The sequence below is a fragment of the Xenia sp. Carnegie-2017 genome, unplaced genomic scaffold, assembly GCF_021976095.1.
Source record: "Xenia sp. Carnegie-2017 unplaced genomic scaffold, XeniaSp_v1 HiC_scaffold_6, whole genome shotgun sequence".
Lineage (NCBI taxonomy): Eukaryota > Metazoa > Cnidaria > Anthozoa > Malacalcyonacea > Xeniidae > Xenia > Xenia sp. Carnegie-2017.
This window is the reverse complement of record NW_025813526.1, coordinates 2056239-2077189: the sequence shown is the minus strand read 5'-3', so window position 1 is coordinate 2077189 and position 20951 is coordinate 2056239. Positions and strand designations below refer to the sequence as shown.

The 20951-nt window shown below is 34.7% G+C and overlaps 3 protein-coding genes across 8 annotated transcripts in view; 1 reads left to right on the top strand and 2 right to left on the bottom strand.

The window, feature by feature from the left end:
- The window catches only part of LOC124457489 (lipoxygenase homology domain-containing protein 1-like), a 33399-nt gene extending 25733 nt beyond the window's left edge, over positions 1-7666 (bottom strand). For 3 of the 4 annotated variants that reach the window (XM_047007724.1, XM_047007728.1, XM_047007725.1), the window contains exon 1: positions 7521-7663. Coding sequence is in view for 1 of the 4 variants with exons in the window: in XM_047007730.1 (XP_046863686.1) it covers positions 7521-7587 (67 nt within the window). In the remaining 3 variants the exon portion in view is untranslated. Of the gene's footprint in view, positions 1-7520 lie in introns of all 4 variants that reach the window. The other variant, XM_047007730.1, reaches the window with a different exon arrangement.
- Positions 872-7876, top strand: LOC124457491 (EPM2A-interacting protein 1-like). Of its 3 annotated transcripts, none has more exons than XR_006952628.1 (3): positions 872-937; positions 6551-7172; positions 7256-7876. XR_006952628.1 is itself a non-coding variant. In XM_047007731.1 (2 exons), exon 2 carries the CDS (start codon positions 6557-6559, stop codon positions 7067-7069), a length of 513 nt encoding a protein of 170 aa, XP_046863687.1. In that variant the 5' UTR covers positions 3559-3827; positions 6551-6556; the 3' UTR covers positions 7070-7296. The 3 variants fall into 3 exon arrangements, 1 of the variants encoding a protein (XP_046863687.1); XR_006952627.1 differs by lacking the exon at positions 872-937 and adding an exon at positions 3559-3827; XM_047007731.1 differs by lacking the exon at positions 872-937 and adding an exon at positions 3559-3827 and having other exon boundaries at positions 6551-7296.
- A 5857-nt stretch (positions 7877-13733) lies between these two features.
- LOC124458356 lies at positions 13734-14654 on the bottom strand. The gene has a single exon (XM_047008386.1). The coding sequence runs from the start codon at positions 14652-14654 to the stop codon at positions 13734-13736; it is 921 nt and encodes a 306-aa protein (XP_046864342.1).
- Positions 14655-20951: the final 6297 nt, after the last annotated feature.

Genomic DNA, 20951 nt, shown 5'->3' with positions numbered 1-20951 from the left:
TCCATTTCAACTCAGTTGAAACAAGGAGTTTTAAGATATGCATATCTCGATAAGAACTGGTTGCTTTGCCTCGTCTAGCAAGCGATTAAGTAAAGAACAAATAAGAATGGATAAAGATAACTTAAATTATAACTTAGGAGTAAAAACATTCACAAAATATGTACCATCACACTTCAAGTATTGACTTAAAACAAAACACTGAACACTTCAAATGGTAAACAATCTTACGTTGCTTACCGGTGTCATGAAATGTTTCCTTTTCTGGCCATTAATTTAGCATCCGTATACCAATCAAGTTTGCAGCATGTTTTAAAGATAAAATTTCTAAATGTTTTTGTGCTTGGCATTGATATTTTATATAATCGCAATTGTGGTTGTCAAATCCGGGTGGGCGAAAAAAATTTCATTTTATGAGCCCGCGTCTTTCCGCTGACTTTGACAACCAAAATCCGCCATGTTTTTGACCACGCGGCCGCGCGCTGATAATTTAAAGTAATTTTGTTGACGTTTCCCCTCCAGGTCTTATAGAACTCAATGGTTGCAAGCCAATCACAGGGAACGTTTTGGTCATGCGCGCCACGGTGACCCACGATGAAAGTATTTTGATTGCACAATAAATACAAGTCATATGCAATAGCTCGATACTTGTCGACTTCAAAGAACGCTACTTCTAGTCCTACTCAACAATTGGGATCAATGGAAACTTCTAAAAAGATAGATATTCTTGAAAAGCTCGTCCAAATCTTTCAGCAAGAGAACGCTTGCGAAATTATTTCTGGTGAATTGTCTAACTTGAGACAACATTGTGGTAAAATAATCAACGAGGAAAGGCTTCGTCGTATAAATTCTACTGATATTATGCTACGAACTTGTTCATTTCAAAACTGCAGTTCCCTGAAAGCCAAATTGAAAGATCAGGACCCAATGTCCCTGTTAGGTAAGAATTTACATGTATTGGGGTATTAATTTATATTTTTATTTACGTTTGACATCTTGGCCTGAAATATATGATCAATCCGTTAATTTTCAGCTATTCATATTTAGTGTATCATGTAAAATATATGTCTAAAGCTGTCATTATTTTGCATACTCTGTCTGTCTAATGTGGGCCTAAATATTTAATTGTTACTGTTAAAAAATGTTTTACTTCAATATTAGTCAAAGCTAGTCCTTTTGAAAATTTAAACCAATCAATAATGTATTATCCTTGTATTCCTGGCATTTATGTTATCCCTGGTTAAAGAAACTAACATATCATTTTGAATAACTGTCACTTTCTTTGCGGGTTATATAGAATATTGATGCTATAGTAGATGGAATCAATAAGTCGCCTGAATCCTGTTCAACATGCCTAGACTAGTTCCAAATCTTAGACTACCTGCCTGTGACTTTGACTTTATCATGATGTTACCAAATTAACACAAAGACAAAATAAAAACGTCCAATCTTTATATAGGTTCATTTATTCTAATGTGAGTCAGTCAGCAGTTTGTTACCAGGTATAACTTGGGTAACAGGTTCATATAACTAATTTTCGCCAGGAATGTCCTGAATGCATGTTGATTGGTCAGTGAATTCTCTCTATGTGAGCAGAATGCAAAATACTATTCTAACCCAGTGAAATGGTGCGATCACTTCAATTAATAATGCCTTTGCCAGATGCAGTTCTAACCTGGTAATAAATGCGGTGGCAGTTTAATTACATGCCATGTGTGGTTTGGCAATCCGTGATCAATAAATAATATATTGAAAGGAAAGTGGGATTCGTTGGCTAAAATGTTTAATTGTACAATACATCCAAGAGATTTTGTTGATGGGAGTGCAATTGACTATGTCCATATCTTTCGTTGTGCTCGATTCCACATTCTTATTTGGTGGATCAAACAATCCCATCCACCAAGAATCATTTGTTACTTTGTGCAAACTAATTGAAGCACTTTAGCCCGAGACCATTATTTTAAAACACACTTTCCAACCTTATTAAAGTCAGCTATGCCAATATATCATAAAGTTCCTTGGCTCTAAAGTTTTTCTGCTCCGTCCTCTTCAAAAGAAGCTACATCCACCAAAAAACAGACGGAAGTTGCAAACGAAAGCAAAGTAGCTTAGATACTCTTCTAGTGAAACGAATATGCCAAACAAAAGAAGCTGAAGACAATCAAGTCAAACATCCTAGCACTATTACATGTGAAGGAATTTCATCCGTAACTTCCAACAGCGGTCCTACTTCAACTTACACTAATTCACGGGCTGATGATATTTACAACTACATAAATCCGGTTTCCAATCTTTCTGATGCAAAAGTACGAAATTCTATGCAATCATTGGAAACCTGGCTCTGATCACTCTTTCCCCCCCTCACGAAAGTACTGGAAGACGTTTGTAGTTTGCATGGTTATCTCGATTTCCATGGTTGGCTTACTCTGCTGTGGAAAACGATGATTTTTGCGTCACTTGTGTACTGTTTGGCGGTGAAAGCACGCATAATGCAAGTAAGCTCAAACGTTTGGTGGTAAGTGCTCTTCCTCCAAGTGCATCAACCCTTCTGAAGTTATCTCAACATGGCGAAAAATCCAATGTTCATTCAACTGCAATTCTCCGAAAGAACTTATTAAGAAAATTGTGCACGACTTCGCCCAATTGTCGATTGCATCATTACGTGTGTACACCAAAATCTAGCGTTAAGAGGTCATCGCAATGATGCTCACTATTACCTTGATGGAGAAGATCCTGCTAACCCTGGAAACTTTATTGAAATATTAAAGTATGGCGCTCGATGTGGTAACTTAATGGATGTGCTTTTGAAAATTGCTCTTCAAACCAAACCTATAGATCAAAAACTATACAAAACGAAATAATAAATATATGTGGCGAGTTAATAACTGAAAAAATTGTCGAAGAGATTAAAGATGCGAAATTTTTTGCTATTTTGGCAGACGAAGCTACTGATTGTTCCAACGTAAAACAGATGATAACTTTGCGTTGCAGTTGACAGGATGCCTACTGTGAAAATTTTCTAGTAAATACTTTTCTCTTCCAAGATAGTCCACATTGAACACTTTCTTCCTATTGTACCTCAACATTTTCATTACTGTTCCAACGTAGTCTACAACAGTTAACATTTTCCGAATTTTTATACCTTAATACTTCATCGTAAATGGTTCATGATGGTCTACAGCGAACAGGCGATGTTTGTTTTATTCTAATGACGACTCCGCGATGCTTTTTCAATAAAGATATACGTACAACTCGTGTGGCTTGCTACCAGCTTTGAACATTGCTTTTATTAATCTTGCCAACCTTACGATTGTTGGATAAACATATTTGCCGCTGTTGGAAGTGGACCACCTTTGAACATTGCTTTTATTAATTTTGCTATCTTTACCATTGTTGGATAAACATCTTTGCTGCTGTTGGAAGAAGATCACCTTTGAACATTGCTATTATTGATCTTGTCATCTTTAAGGTTGTTGGATAAACATCTTTGTCGCTGTTCGAAGAAGATCACCTTTGAACATTGCTTTTATTAATCTTGCAATCTATACGATTGTTGGATAAACATCTTTGCTGTTGTTGGAAGAAGACCACCTTTGAACATTGCTTTTATTAGTCTTGCCAAATTTATGGCTGTTCCAAAAGGCATCCTTACTGCTTATCGAAAAGACCATTTGATTGGGCAACAAAGATGGGGAATTATTTTTTAGTAAACTGTCTTTTGGTTATTCACTGCAAAAATAACATTCTTCATCTTTCTCTCACTCCTGCGGCAACAATACTGGTACAGAAAGGTACAGAAACTGCGTTGATTTTACATCAGACACCAAAAGGTAAGTAAAATTTTTATTCTTCTATCCGAACAGAATTAAAAAAATTAAGATATTAGAATTTTTTAGATGAGATTATAACTAAAATATTGTTATATTCTACATTAAAAATGCCGGAATTCGCTTTACTGAGAGTCTAGATTTCAAACTTTTCTGGGGGAGCATGCCTCCAGAGCCCCCTAGCGTTGGCTCGCGCCGAAGGCGCTTGCTACCGCACAGGCAACGGTCAGCACAGAAGTTGGTTCCGCCCCTGCTTATGGCTACAGATTTTTTGTCGATTGAAATATATTTGCAGGAATGTAGGATTTCGTTGCCATATAACGGCCACGATTCCCCAACCACTAAAGAAATCATAGCTAAAAGTCCTTCGGCAACAACAATTTTAGAAGCATGAATCGGCTTACATTACGCCATATTGACATAAATCACATCACACACTCGCATAAATTGACTTTGATATAGTACATTCACGCATACACTTCACTTGTCCTTTACTTAAGATTTTCGATGTAAATTTCTGCTGATAAAACTCAAAACAATGTTGGCTTACTTTTGAACATCAATGACTGAAATGTCGCTCGCGAGATTGTCTTTGCCAACATTTACAATTTGTCCATAAATTTTTCACCCTCTTGAAAAAATTCACAGGTTGGACAGCAGCATTCATGTCAATATATGAATTTGTAAAGATTTCCATAAATTCCATCTGATTGTAGTTTAGTTTCTATCATGCTTATAAAATTACTATGAAACGATCAAACATTCAATTCAGACAGTGAGCTGGACTATGTTAGTTCAGTTGGCTATCAGTCGAAATCGGTCAAACCAATCACAATAAAACAAAAATTCTAATGAACCAATTGTAAGATAGCAATTGGACTCCCTTATACGTCCAGCCACCCCTCTTATCGGGTGAGACGATTCCAGACTGTCCACTGATCTGGCCATTGACCAATAAAATAAGCGTTTTTGGCGTTCATAGACTCCTTTATCACTCGAACCAGTCAAGCCACCCCGCTTATCAGTCGGTTATTCCAGGTCAATTAAAATTCAACTGATCTGGTTACCAACGAGATATTCATTGGATTAGTCATTAGTTTTCAATAATAAATAAAGCTGGATTTTTATCACGAAGTAAATGCAATAATAAAGTAAGAATAATTAATGAATTTTTAATTATATCAAGGAATGTTATATCATATCTTCATTTAATTTGAACTTTTAATTAATATGAATAGGTAATTTTTGAATTTCAAACATCAGTCGCGCGACGGATATGACATACTCTAGATCCGCCCCTGTTTCTGCCGTCAAGTAAACACTAAGCATGAATCATGTCATGTAATACAGGCATGTGCAACCCACGGCCCGCGGGCGACAATGCGGCCCCCAAGGGCAGTTGTTGTGGCCCTTAGTGATGCCAGGACAATTATCTTTTTTACCATGAACTTTACGAAACTGCGCAAAAATACTGTTCTTAAGGCCCGGTTCAAACGTCGCATTTTACATGCGCCGAATCAAATCTGAGTTTTAGTCGACTAAAATAGTTTTATGCGTAGTTTGATTCAGACGTCGAATTTAATAGTCGCATTTATTATAGTTATGCTTCCACTTTTTCATAGTTTATTCATTTTCTTGTACTAATTTCCTAAAATGGCGAACAGGAAAATGTTGAGTTTATGCATTTCGAACATGATTCGTGTTAATAGGAAAAGACAAATATTGATGCATGTTACAGTAAATAAACTATTAGAAACGAGACGGCAACTTCTGCAAATTTCCCATGTTTTTCTACCGTTAATTGGTCAAAAAAATGCCTTCATACGTAGCCCTCCTTATCGATCATGTCGAAGACAAGATAGAAATTCCGGCTGGTGGAAGAAAGTTTGGAGTATTTATTCTGATTCAAAAAAACATTTCGTGTATCTCGAGAAACTTTCCTTGTACATATAAATTTTTTGCACTTCAAACAAGTGTATTTTGTTAAACTTGTGCACGAAATACAAGGGCCATTACCATCACTCGCCGCCGCCATGTTTTTACAACTTTGCGCATGGCATTTAGCATGGAAATAATTGTTTTTGCTTAGAAATATCTTAAAATAAATTATGCATTAAATTCGGCTCATGTAAAATGCGACGTTTGAATCAACATCGAATTTCCGTCGAATATTCGACTAACTCAGTCGAATATGCGACTAAAGTCGCATTAAATTAAAATCCGTCGAATTTAATTGATTCAAACGTCGCATTTTACATGCACATAATTCTCGCATTTGATTCGGCGCATGTAAAATGCGACGTTTGAACCGGGCCTAACATAGTGGCATAGCCGAATAAAACACAACAGTTCAAGGACGTTTAGTTATCTTCCGAGTAGCGTGGGTCATTTAAGATTCTTTGTCTTCAATTATTTAAAAATCTTCTTTTTCAAGTTATATATACTATTGAGAATTACAGGTGAGGTCTCAGTAACTTTTACTTACTAAATTTTCATATTTTCAATTGTTTTAAATGTAAAATTAACGAATGCGTTGTGCAATAAAAAGTAATATTACACAAGGCCATAATACCAGCAGCGCTCGTCAAACAATGGCTACCGCTGGTAGCTGTATTTGTTCAGCCTTGCAGTGGCCTCAGATTAGCTAACTACCATTAACTAACTAATATACTTTTATAGTGCCTAATGATAAAATTTCTAAATTAAGTTTTTAAAATTTTCTGCAGGTAAACATGTCTGCTAGTAAAAAACGGAAAATTGATGATGAGAAAAGAATATTCAACAAGGATTGGAGCAACAAATATTTCGTTGTTCAGAACAACCAGGGAGCTGTATGTGTAATCTGCCAAACTACAATAGCTATTATGAAGGAATATAACATTAAACGACATTATACAACAACACATGCAAAAATATATGATGCAGTACAAGGTCAAGATCGTGAAAACAAGTTAGAAGAGATGATCAAGTCACTTACAAAGCAACAAGCAGTATTAACTGGTTATAAGAAAGACTCTGAACTTATAACAAAGCTTAGCTTTAAAATCTGTGAATCACTGGCAGAAAATGGGAAATCTTTCAGTGGCGGAGAATTTGTAAAAAGTTGCTTGGATATGTTTGCTGATTTTGTATGTCCCGAAAAGAAGTGTTTATTACAGCAAACTAGTCTCTCTCGATTTACTGTATCTCGCAGGATCGATGAGCTTGCAGAGAATAAACAAGTCAGCTCACAAATAAACACCTGACCAGTCAGCTTCGAGTTGTCAGTACATCAGTGAGAGCAGACATTGATAAAATGTGCAAATACAAACAGTATCAAGTATACCATTGATTATTAAACAGTATCAGGTATCCTATTAATTATTAATTCAGACAAATGTTGTAATTTTGCAATTTATAATTTATTTTATATTATAATTTAATAAATTTAGACATTTTTATGGTGACTGGCCCTCCTGTTGTTCAAATGATTGAAAATGGCCCTCCAGTGAAAAAGGTTGCACACCCCTGATGTAATAGAAAACTAACATGCAATATTTTCATGGGAATTGTTGATCAGTCAAATACGGTGAGACAATAACAAACAGGTAAATTTAGATTACAAAATCTACAGTGAAATAAGACAATAACTTAAAATTAATGTAAGCGTAATGTTATGATTAACTGGAAAGCGAATCAACTTTTATCAAATTTTACCTGAACAATTTGTGGAAACGACAAGAAATAGACAGGCAACTACCCAATAATTCCTGAGAAGCTTCATCGTGTCTTCGAGGACATTAATAGTCGTTCAACAACATTCTGATGCCTTAAAATGATAAACAACACATAATGACAGCGACATGCACGTTGTTTAAATGGCGCTAACATCGTATTGCAATTGTCTTATTTTACCTGTTGAAGCAGGTGGAACACTAGTTTTAAAAAGACAAAACGCACAAAATTATCGTGAGAATGCAATATTTTTTTTTGATCGCTTCAACTACTTTGAATACAGTCAAATGTGAAATATTAAGTCCTTAATAAACGAGCTCAAGGTCTTTACGGAGATATATCGGACCGCAGTTTTCTTGTACAGACCAAGACCGTAGGGCGAGGTTTATTATATACATGGCATTATTTGACCTGAAAAAAGTTTGCTTTCTTTCTCGTCCTTTCTGTTTTTTACCGGTTGGCTTTCACTTTTCTAGCTTTTCTCCATGAAAAATCGTTTCAAATTGTATCGTCTGGATAGTTAAACTGTTTTCCAAGAGTTCTTCCTTCGAATCATATTCGTAAATGCTTTTTTGTTTCGTTTATTGTGCATTTTGATGTTTGCATTACGAAGTTTGTTACGGGAAAATAATGGACCGTTAAAAGTGTTTCTGATCCAATCAAACTGCGCCATTTAGCCGGAAGTGACGATAGCCATATAATAAATAGACGTAATGATTTTTAAAAATTAAATAGAAGTTATTTACCGGCTGTGAGGTCCGTACGAAACAAATGTTTTCAAGAGGTCTCAAAAGCGCCTCGAGGCTGAAAGGCAATGGATGCTTTTGAAGCCGAGTGAAAATATTTTTAAAGTTTAAAGCGACCTAAACGGTAAATAACATTTTCGTTTTTTATTTTTAAGTCGAAGAAATTTGTGTTCTAAAATGGGTGATACGTAACTCGTTGGTAATGAAATAATACTGTTTTGTACAAACTTCACTTTGATTAAATGGTAAAATTCACTATCGTTTACATACAGCTTTAAAATCAATTTCAAAAACTTAAATTTCAATTCGTAAATAAATACAGGAGCGGATCTAAGATTTTTCAAACATCAGTCATAAAACGTCGGGGGCGCTCCGCACATGGGGGTCTGAAGCATTCTCCCCTGTAAAATTTTGAATTTCAGAGCCTTGAAAATGCCATTTTCAGCGTTTTAAAGCAATACAAAATGTATTTTGTGGGCATTGTTTTTGCGTAAAAACAACACATTTTGCTTACATTTTTTTCAAAAAAACATAAGTGAACAATACTTGAATGTTTTGCCAAATATTTAGGTTCATTATCATGCCAAATATATGGCTCATTAGCATGTCTAGGAAAATTTATTTTACAATATTGCTATTCAAAACAGATATAGTCTTTAAAAATTTCTACCAAGTTGTCAGGCATAGACCCCCTAGAGACCCCCATTCAAACCTCTATGTAATGAGTTAAGTTAGAAATTTGGTACCACAAGTGACAGTTCATAGACTTCAAACCATGCAAGTTTATTGTAACCCTTACCCATCTCCACATACAGTGCCAGCAAATTCACCTTTTGAGAAAAAAACTCAAAATTTTTTTCTGCCAAAGATTGAGCAAAAATTATCAGAGTGAAAATTTGCAATTAATGACAGCTTAATGCCATTAATGTTTATTAGGCATTTCACTAGACTATTATCTTCTGCAAGTTTATGCAAGGTGTGCTAAATAGCAATGACTAGTAGAATTGTATTTGCAAATACAAACAGAATGTAACCAACATGTCTTTAACTATATAATTACATGAATGTTAAAATTGGTTCATGTGTCATGCTTACTGGTTATGATAAATATCTTTCATTTGATCAAAGCTCATTTAAATGTAAATCTGAAATAATTTAGTTTAGAAATTTTAATGATCATCAGAAAAATTACCTAGTGATCATGAAAATACTTTGCTGTTTTGCCAAATTTCAAGGTTTATCTGCATACATAGGAAGACATTTTTACTTTATAGAAAATACTTTTCATACATCAATAGCCCTTTGGAATTTATGGCAAACAATCTGGTATGAGCCGTAGATCAGCACACCTTGACATCTCTACATGAGGTGTTCAGTTAGAAAAGGGGACAATATGTGACATGGGACAACATTTCATGTATGTGAAATACTCAGGTTTAATACCATTCCAGTCAAATTGTCAAAATAAAAAGCCTCATGGATCAAAAAGACTCAAAATCACAGGTTATAGTAAACAGCTCTCATGTAATCAATGTTAGTTTTCACAAATCTTCAACAATGTGTAGTATAACTGTCCAATAATTGAATGATCAATGATCATAAACTGAAAAGCCCCAAACATTTGTTTGTGATAAAGTAAATAATAGTAATACAGATTTTTGTCCATTGAAATATATTTGCAGGAATGTATGATTTCGCTGCCATATAACGGCCACGATTCCCCACGCACAAAGGAAATCATAGCTAAAGTCCTTCGGCAACAAAATTTTCAGAAGCATCAATCTGCTTACCATACGCCATATTTTTAAATGATGATCATCCAGGTTAATAAAGTCCTGAGACTGTTTTGTTATTGTTGACTGACGTTTCGACAACTTAGCGGTAGTCATCTTCAGACTCAAAATTTTGACTCTGAAGATGACTACCGCTAACAATCAACGTCAATCAACTTCTAACAAAACAATTTCTTCTCAAGTTAACCTGGACGATCATCATTACAAACATCTTTCAATACTCGAGTTCAAACCATTTACTTTGTACGCCATATTGACAATCATCACACACTCGCATAAATTGACTTTGATATATTACATTCATGCATACTTCACGTCCTTTACTTACGATTCGGGATGCAAATTACTGCAGATAAAACTCAAAACAATGTTGGCTTTCTTTTGAACATCAATGTCTGAAATGTCGCTCTTGAGATCGTCTTTGCGGCATTTACAATTTATCCATAAATTTTCACCCTCTTGAAAAAAATTCACAGTTTGGACAGCAGCATTTATGTCAATATATGAATTTGTAAAGATTTCCATAAATTCCATCTGATTGTAGGTTAATTTCTATCGTGCTTAAGAAATTACTATGAAACGATCAAGCATTCATTTCAGACAGTGAGCTTGACTATGTTAGTTCAGTTGTCATATCAGTTGAAATCGTCAAACCAATCACAGTAAGACAAAATTTAAACGAACCAATTACGATAGCAATTGCACTCCTTATCGGTCCGTCACCCGCTTATTCCGTCGTCCACTGATCTGGCTATTGACCAATGGAATGGCAAATAAGCGTTCTTCAACTCCGTTATCGGTCAACCAGTCGAGCCATCCGTTTATCAGCCAGCCAGTTAATACAGTTCTAGATATGTTTCTCTACTGATCTGTTTACTGAGGTGGTATTTGTATAAGTTTTCATATAAAACAGAATTTGGACGATGAAATCCAAACGATTACAGAACGAAAATTTAATGATCAAAATTGCAATCATTAAATTTGATAATTTTGAACTATAAAAATATGTCGCGTGACTGATTTGATATACCCTAGGTCCGCCCTGAATAAATACATAGCAAAAAACCTTATAAATAATCAAGACAAGATATCATGTAAAATACTCCGCTAGTATTGCAGGTAATGAAAAAAAACTTCGCATGCATAAATAAAATAAATTGTTCTATGGTAATGTACATGATCATTATTTTCACATTATTGAAAGTGCTCTGTAGTCTTCTGCTTCGTCTTTATACCAAACCCCTTCTTTCTACTTTGGCAAGCTTATTTAACTGGATCCGTGGCTTTTCATCAAAGCCGGAGTTTTTCAGCCGGAGGACAGTATGCAAAAATCCCTAACACGTGCAGTGCTCTTTTGCACAGCATTTGATAAATGTTTTGCATTTCTATTTAGTTCAAATTGGTTTCTTGTCTTTGAGAATTTTGCACAAGTTATGATATAAAGTCTTGTCTCCTGTGTTGAACTTGGTTTTATATTCGCTGCACCTCTGTCTTCCTTTTGTGTTTGAAACTGAACCTCTCTTGATCGTCGGATATATATTCATTAGGTTCATCGCAACTTATTTAAAAACGTGATAAAATGTGAGAGACTGGTAATGATGACTCCAATTTGGAACAAGTACTCTATATATGGCCATAGTCGAAAGTCCGTCATGAACTAAATAGCTGGGTAATTAATAAAATTTAACTACGGATTAGCACAGAATTGGCGCAAGAAACGCCAAAATGAAATAATACAACAAAAATTTGTTCTGTCAGCTTGCGCCACTATTTATCGTGAGATTTTTCTGTCTTGTCGTGAGACCGTGAGATTGAACTGAAAATAGTGAGTCTCACGACAAAATCGTGAGACTTGAGAGGTCTGCCAAACACAAGTATTTTCCAGCGTGTTTACTTCTTGAAAATTAGGCCTTTTTAAATGTCAACATTTCCATTGCAAACATCGCGCAATTAATTTAGGTAAAGAGACAAAAGCGGAAGTAGTCTTTAAAAGGCTGTAGATTTGCTCCAAGACTTTCGACCAAAATAAAAATAGTATAATCCTTGTCCAGGGGCGTAACTAGACTTGAAGTAATGGGGGTGTGTGGAGAAAATTTGCCCTGCAAAAGAGCGTTGCCCACAAAAACCCCTTAAATCATTATGGCTAGCAAATTATAATCATTTCTATTATTGCATACATTGTTTATTAGTAAACATTATTGAAGATTAGGTTTCTAACACATACATTATTACAAAAACTGTTTTTGAAACATAAACCTTAACCGTTTCGGACATCACAGTAAAACAATGTATATTTGTTCTCATATCAAGAGTCTTAAGTGAGAATCATCTCAACGTACTCTTGAGATGTTGCTTTTTACTTAAATTTTATTCTGAGTTTACGGTTTTTTCTGGCTGCCCAAGATTTTAGTACTACATCCAGATGAATTGTATCAGTCAAATCCTTCTCGGTTGAGAGGACAATGAGTTCTTCCAGCCTTTCACCTTTCATTGTTGAGCGCAAATAGTTCTTGACAATTTTCATTTTGCTGAATGATCTTTCAATATCAGCCACACTTACTGGAGCAGTAAACAGAAGTTTGTAACATTTATAAACATTTGGGAAAATTTCTTTATTTTTGAAAGCAGTGTTTCCGGCGTCGTGGACTGTCTTACATTCTTTCTCTGTCTCATTTACAAAGTTAACAAAAATCTCAAGTTCTGCATACAGTGACATACAATCTACGCTTATTGATGGAGGAAAAAGTTCGGTGACCTTTTCAACTTGTTCAAAATTTGGTTTAGTCAGTGGAGGCTGAATGATAACAGCTAAGGGTTTTATTTTTTGCAAACAACTTTTTATGTTATCTCTATATTCTCTGATGAGGGAATCGAGGACCTCAATCATGCATTTTCGATAGTTAGTTTTTAGTGACATAATTGCCAAAGTCTCAGGGTTGTTATCCAAACGTCTACTTGATCTTTTATTACTCTTTCTAGCAAACTCTTCCTCGGGATCGGAGCCTAGAGTCTTCGCAAACTCAACACTCGCATCTATTTGGTCATTCAATTCGATTCAGTGTTCCGTATTCTTTCCAGTGATCTAGCAATTTCATCAATCAGTTGAAGACCATCAAGGATATTAAGCTCTGGCTTCTACATCTGTACTGTCAGGATCTTGGTCTTTCTCATGATAAGCCTCATAAACATAACTGCAAAATCAAACTCAAATTTGACCATTTTCTTACAGAGCGAGATTGCTTTGGTTCTGGTTAATGAGTTGTTGTCCATTTTTGCTATGTCCGTTAGGCATTTTGTATGGCTTCAAAAGATATCCATACTGCTTCAATTGATTCATTTCTATACTCCCATCTTGTCTTTTAGAGATTGCGCAATTTAAGAGCGTTTTCAATTTTTTCCATATGTTCTTGCAACATGGAATCTCGCTTTCAACTTCTGCAGAAAAAAACATACAGATCTTAAAGCAAGCTATACATCTCAACAAATGTAGAGGCCTTTGAGCAATGCTCATTGAAAGTGTTTGATCTAAAAACATAAAATTGAAAAATTATTTAACGCAGAGACTAGTCTTAAAAATACTTAAAAAGATATAGTTAATGCCTAAGTAATTGGTACAGCAATGTTTAATACTGTGCATTTGACACATACCTATGGCCTTAACATAGGATGTATGGAATGTTGCGTCCAACCATTTCCTGCAAATGTTGTTGAACTCCATTAAAAGTCCCAGACATTGAAGCTGTGTAGTCGTAAGACTGATACACTAACCCATCGCGACAAATAGGTAATCGTGATTTAAGGGAATCAAGAATCTCTTTTGCTTGGCCTTCACCTGTTTTATTCCTTGTTTCTTTCATCTTCAGTATTCTCTCGTTTGGCACGTTGTTTTCGTCAACGTAGCGCACTGCCACTACGAGGCGGTCCGTATTTGAAGTGTCAGGAGACGTGTCGGCCATGACTGAGTATATTTCAGATGAAACGATATCTTTTACGATGCGATTCCTTACATCTTCAGTCAAAAGGCTAATAAACTCATTTTGTGAAATAGGTGATAGGTATTTTACTGAATAAGGTTTCATGTTCTTGTCTGACAGCCATGACTGAAGTCTAGGGTTATGCCTGGCAACAAGATTTGATATTTGGATAAAGTTTCCCTCGTGCTTTTCATCATGCCCTCTGAAAGCTAGCTGTTGTCGTGCCAATGTTCTTGCGATGTCTAAAAGGATCTTTATGGCTTCTTGGTTTCGCAAATTGTTTTCTTCTTCTTGTATTCTTACTTCTCTTAACTTCTTTTCCAACATTACATCGACGTTTTTCATATTGCAGGCAAAGTGTGCCAAATCACTCAAAGCAATTTTGTGGGATTCGGAAGAGAAATGCTGTTGCATCTTTCCTTTTTTATCTTTACCCACGCTTCTCATCTTATCCCATGATCGAACTCCAGTAACCCAGGCATCTGACGCTTTCTTTCTTCCTGGTCCATTCGGAAAAAGAGCACAAACAAAACAGGATGCATAGTCCGCCTTTATACTGTACTCTAAATGGGGATATTCTTTGTACCAAATTGATGAAAACATACGTTATTTGTGTTGCGCAATGTTACTGTTCTCAGGGTAACGATTGAGCTTTGGTTGGTATGAGCCATTCTCAATTATTTTTTTCTTCTGAAGATCAGTTAACAGTTTTGGACGGTCGGCGGGATCAAGCAGCAGCCCAAGATCATTTTCTTCTTCCAAAACACCAATTTGAGATTTCTCAGTGCAAATAGCTTGGAGAATATCCTCACAATTGCTTTGTAAACGTATGGCCATGTTACTAATCTTCTTTACGTATTCAAGGACATGCATTACAATTTCTTGAGTAAACACTATTTCTGAGGACAACGTTTCAGTGACAGTTTTTTTGCAGTGGTTAACATTTTCAGCCAATATGTTTAATTCAGCTACACAAGTTTCCCATGACAGGTGAGATTTCTCTCCCTCTTCTTGTTCGTTAACAGATTCTTCATCATCAACCTAGAAAAGACCAAAATATAATTACTTTAGAAATAACATTTTAACAAATTAATTTAATTATTTCAACGTCATACTCAGATATTACAAACCACATCCATAATTTCCTCTTTCTCTGAATCAACTTCATTTATCTTGTTATCTATTTCAAATATTTCCTCGCATACATTGTGTACTTCTAATGCCACTTCAAGGTTTTCCTGCAAGGTAGCATTTTTAACAAACAGTATTTAACGTTAGAAAACGATACATTGCCTGAAACACAGGATGGTTGGTTTATATGTGCAAATGTGCTATTACAGTTTTACAAATCATGAGAGTTTCTTAATGTAACCTTTTGTGATATATCAGTATCATTGCAGAATTTTTGTTTTACACTTTTGACTTCTCCTTCATGCATTTCATCACTGCTATCACATGTAACAGGGCAGTTGGAAGGATCTAAAATAAATAAGAATACATTAAAACTTTATGGTATGAGTGTCCTTCACAATAACAGATAGTTGCTGCTGCAACAGAGCAGAATAACAAAGTTTTGTGCAACACGAATTATCAATTATTTCACATAAATTGAACGGCACTTATACAGAACTAACCAGCAATTTTCTAAGAGATGCTAAAAACTTTCATTTTATTTACTATGTACATATATAAGTAAGTGACATTTTACTAACCTTAGAAAAATGAAGCGTTGTTTGTGATGCTTCTACAACATCTTGGGATTTTGCCATACCATTGTGTTTATTTGAACTGTGCTTCAAAAAATTATCAGCATTCATTTCTGCACCACAATCTTTACATTTAACCTTTCGTCTATAAATTCGTGTACGTTGAGGTTTTGTTTTTTTTGCGCGGGGCTCCTGAACGTTATCATCTTTAATTCTAGTTGCGCCTCTCTTAAGAGAAATTTCAATTAAATTAGAAATGTATCTGAATAAACATCAAAATTATGACAGCAAACAATGAACTCACAACTCTCCTTCGGTAATCGTGGGTTTACAAACTTCGGTAAATATAACTAACCTTCCATTGAAAAGTAGTCTGTTGTGTTCGAGTGACTCGCCATATCTCTTTCTTAGTATACTCTATACCTTCAGTAAGATTCCAGCAAGATTCCAGTGTGAATTCACTATATATTGCCTTCGTTTTCCAAGGTATAATCTATAAATTTCGTATGATGCATATGACAGGGAATATGATATGCATTTAGGAAGTTAAAATGTATCTATTGGCCAATCAGTGTAAAGCGACTGAAGCGAAGAATGTCAAAAGTTCAACATGTTGAACTTTCAAAGCGACTAGCTGACGCAACTACGCTACTAGCTTAGTAACCACGCTGTTTCAGCCTGTAGAATTAAGCCAAAATTGTCAAAAATGAAGGTTTGTTATTTCCACTTAATAATCATTTAGTTGTTTTCGATGGTATGGGCCGCATGGCAATTTTTCTACTTCCTGAACATTGCCCTGCCACTTGACGGCAATATGCCCTGCAAAAACACTGTTTTCAGCAATTGGGGGGGTGTCACACCCCCCCACACCCCCCCCAACATTTACGCCCCTGGCCATGGTATTGAGACAAAAAAAGAAAGTATTTTTTGGTAATCAAAGCCTTGTTTAAAGTAACGCTCTATAATCTCTTCGCAAGATGGATTTTCAGCGCGACTCTGACTATTCATTTTCCAAAATAAAATGCGCTCGAAATCGCTGCATTATACGCTGTAACTGTAATTAATCTAAGTAGTTCCTTCGTTTTGCAATCGTGATATGAATAAATGGCAGTAATAGGGCTATTCGTAAAGTGTTCCGTTATGATCGTTGATGTTCACAGATGCGACATTTTGTTGTGTATTGAAAACGTATACTTGTGCATAAAGTATTTATGTTAATGTTTATATAAAAGGAGTTGGTATATTGAGAAATATTTAGTTGTGTAATTTCATATATTTATTCGTGTTTGCAGATACGGGCCACCGTAATTTAAAATATTTGTTTGCGTCAAAAGTTCACAAAATGACAAAACTTTGCATGATGAAGTGTCAAGTTCAAACGTTATCAATTTTGAAGTATCTCTGATTACTGAGATGTGGCAAAATTATTCAAAATTAGAGATTTCGAGATTAACTACTCTGAAATTCCTTTTTTAAATAAAAACTGCCCCTAAAATCTTGAGCCCCCCAACTTTTACTTGCTTCTCACGCCCCTGATCAAGTTATTTGTTTATCCAGATCAAAAGTTTACAAATGACAAAACTTCATTAACCACGTTTCAAAGTTGGAACGCTGACAATTCCAGAGAAGCTCTTAACTTCATAAATTATAAATCTTTAATTTTGAGCTATCTTACTTGTAAAAGGCTGGCTACCCTGTCTTCCTTTATGATTATTTCAGTTAGTTTGCATGTAAGTCAGGATGTTCAATAATTGAAATAAATAATAGTAAACTGTGAAAGGTTTATTTGCATAAAGCTTTTAAGTCAAAATTTCTTTGTTTTTACTTCAGTCATAGCTAAAATAAAAAATTTGCATTTCATATTTTATTGGATATAAACAGAATTCAATATTTTACAATAAAATATCAGGTGATTAAAATCAAGCATTTATTAAACATTCCGATTTCTTTATTATCAAGCAAAGCAAACACATCATGTAGTTGGTTGCGTCGCTTTTATCCTTTTTGAATTTGTGAAGGTATGTTGATTTTAAAGTTTACTCGCCTTTATGTAACGGTGTATTCTAACATTCTGATTTAATGTTTTGTGTCCATGCATAATTTTTTTTTTGTTTTGATGTCACGAATATTATAGTTAAATATAACTTATAAATTAGTGCCACGTATGTTTTATATGGATAAGTTTTCTTCATTTTGGTGGGATTTTCAAACACAGACAAATTTTGGATACATTACACGTGGAAAATACGACTTTTCTCACATCAATACCAGTTTACTCAATCGTTTATTTCAAATTACATTAATACAGCAAAGTTTATTAAATTAAGGTGTTGAGTCAAAATAATGACACGTCAAAGAATGTTACATGTGCATGTCGTTATGTGCAATAACTTTACTTTTTCTAACATGGCTTTTATCAAGATTTGTACAACATTTTATACAATATAGGACTAGAATATTTACATCGAAAGAGAGTATGAAGTTTATTACCTAGATATCTTATATTTCGCAAATTTTGCGTTAGATATCTTTGGAAAAATTAGTTGCAACAGATTTGCATGATCATTATCTTTGTGTCCTTTCTGTGTCTTTGTTGAAAGGCATTTTTGATATGAATAGCATTTGTTGATATCGATGGGTTTTTTAAACAGAGAAGCTCTGTTTATAGATTTTCTTATCTTCATAAATTATAAATCTTTAATTTTTGAGCTATCTTACTTGTAAAAGGCTGGCCCCGTCTTCCTTTATGTTTACTTCAGTTAGTTTTGTAAGGCAGTATGTTCAATAATTGAAATAGATAATAGTAAACTGTGGAAGGTTTATTGGCATAAAGCTTCCAAGTCAAAACTTCTTTGTGTTTGCTTCAGTCTTAGCTGAAATAAAAAATTTGCATTTCATATTTAATTGGGTATGAACAGAAGTCAATATTTTATAATAAAAACAGCAGGTGATTAAAATTTAAGATTTAGTGAGCATTTCAATTTCTTTATTATCAAGCAGAAACAAAGACATCATGTAGATGGTTGCGTCGCTTTTAATATTTTTAAATTTGTGAAGGTATGTTGATTTTAAAGTTTATCTGTAATTGATTGTTTTTATGTAATGTGTCACAAATGACTTATATAATTAATTACAGTACTACGCATGTGTTATACGGACAACATTTGTCAATTTTGATGAAATTCTTAAACAAACGGTAATTTATTTTGGACCATTTACCATTGTAAAGTACTGACCTTTCTCTGATTAATGTTATATGTATGTAGAATCTACAAATTTGGCAAGATGAGTCAAAATAATGACACGTCAAAGAATGTTAGATTTGAATCTCATTATGTGTAATAATTTTACTTTTTCTAACATGGCTTTTATTAAGACGTGTACAACATTTCACTTTTCATTAATTTGTTACGTCTTATACAATTTACAATTCTTTGGTTAAGCATATTCTGAATCATCAGCGAAAACAGTCAACAAGATCTTAAAGATCTTTGGTCAATTTAGATGGTATGTCAACGTACAACCATTAATATTTTATTGAATATAGGACCTGAATATTTACATGGAAAGAGAGTTGGAAGTTTTTCATTTAGATCTTTATATTTCGCAAATTTTGCGTTAGATAACTATGCCAAAATTAGTTGCTACAGATTTGCATGATCACTATTTTGTGTCCTTTCTGTGTCTTTGATGAAAGGCACTTTTGATATGACTAACAATTGTTGCCTTTCATGGGGTTTTTTAAACAATTACAAATAAATGTTAGATAATTTAACTTTGGAAAACACTGAACTTTTCAGCATCAGCGCTAGCAATACATTCCAACACTTCATTTCAAATATTATTCTAAAAATTGAATAAAATGTGTCAAAATAATGACACATCACAGGATTTCAGTTATGTATATCATTATACGAAATGATTTTAATTTTTCTGACATGACTATCTTCAAGAAGCACAACATTTTTTTCATTTCTTATTGGATTCTCTTGCTAAAAATCTTATGCCTGATCAACGGAAAACAATTATATTTGATGCATTTTAATTGATGTCAACATAAAATTCATTAATGTCGACACAAAATTAGGAAATTGAACGAGACTTACCTGCAGTTGAAGTTCGATTGGGATTCTATTAGCATCTACCGAGCAGAGATTACACGAGATACTACGCATAAGCTCATTGGTCATATTTCAAAGATAGTGGCTACATGAACCGCCTAAATGTGCATATGAAGGATATGCAAGGGGCAGTAAAATGATGGGTGGGCGTGTAATCTCTGCTCTGTAGATGCTCATAGAATCCCAATAAAACTTCAACTTGAGGTAAGTCTTGTTCGCTTTCCTAATTCTATTAGCATCTACCGCAGAGATCCCATGAGATTTGAAAGTCATGTGGACACACTTCATGCCTACACGCCAATACGACAATAAGTTATAAACTTATTTTAATTGGAGATGTATCAAACATACCCAGAAATAGTAAAAAATATGAATTTAAAGTATTTCCTTCTCTTGCACTATACATGCAAGTATATGTGTTCTGAACTCCCTGCCAAGTTCAACTAAAGAGAATTCTCATCCAATATCTTTCTTATTGGGACGCTGAAAGAATGGCATTCCCAAACTCCGCATCGCCATGTTGAGACACAACGTTCTTATTGTAAAACCAATGAAAAACGCAATCATTCTTCCAACTTGAAGCTTTCAGTATAGAGTTTATCGAAACATTACATTGCTTCGCTTTACTGGTGGCTGCGGCTCGTGTACTATGTGGTTTGCACGTTTCTATATGAATTCCTACAGATTGCATGACAACCTTTATCCAACGAGATATAGATGACTTCCATACTTTATGAAAGGGTCGAATTGTGCTAAGAAATAGTTGATTTTTCTGAACCAGAATGGGAGCAGTGCGTTTAATATATTCTTCCATGACTGAGGCAACACATAGTCGGTGATTTGCAGGAATTTGGTTGAAAAAGTAGGTTGACTGACAAGATGGTCGATATAGAAGGTGTATGAGTTCTTCCTTCTTTACAGTTAAGAGTTTCATGAGGTGGAGTGATTGGGCACGCTGCTGTGACTAATGTACATTGCATTACCAACTTAATCAGTTTGCTTTTATTTAAGTCTACTGCGGGATGTGTCTTTAAATACTCTAAAACAATGGAGGTGTCCCAGGTCACTTGATG

Coding starts and splice junctions, on each gene's coding strand:
- LOC124458356 (XM_047008386.1), bottom strand. CDS start 14,654: ATGTTTTCATCAATTTGGTACAAAGAATATCCCCATTTAGAGTACAGT.
- LOC124457491 (XM_047007731.1), top strand. CDS start 6,557: ATGTCTGCTAGTAAAAAACGGAAAATTGATGATGAGAAAAGAATATTC.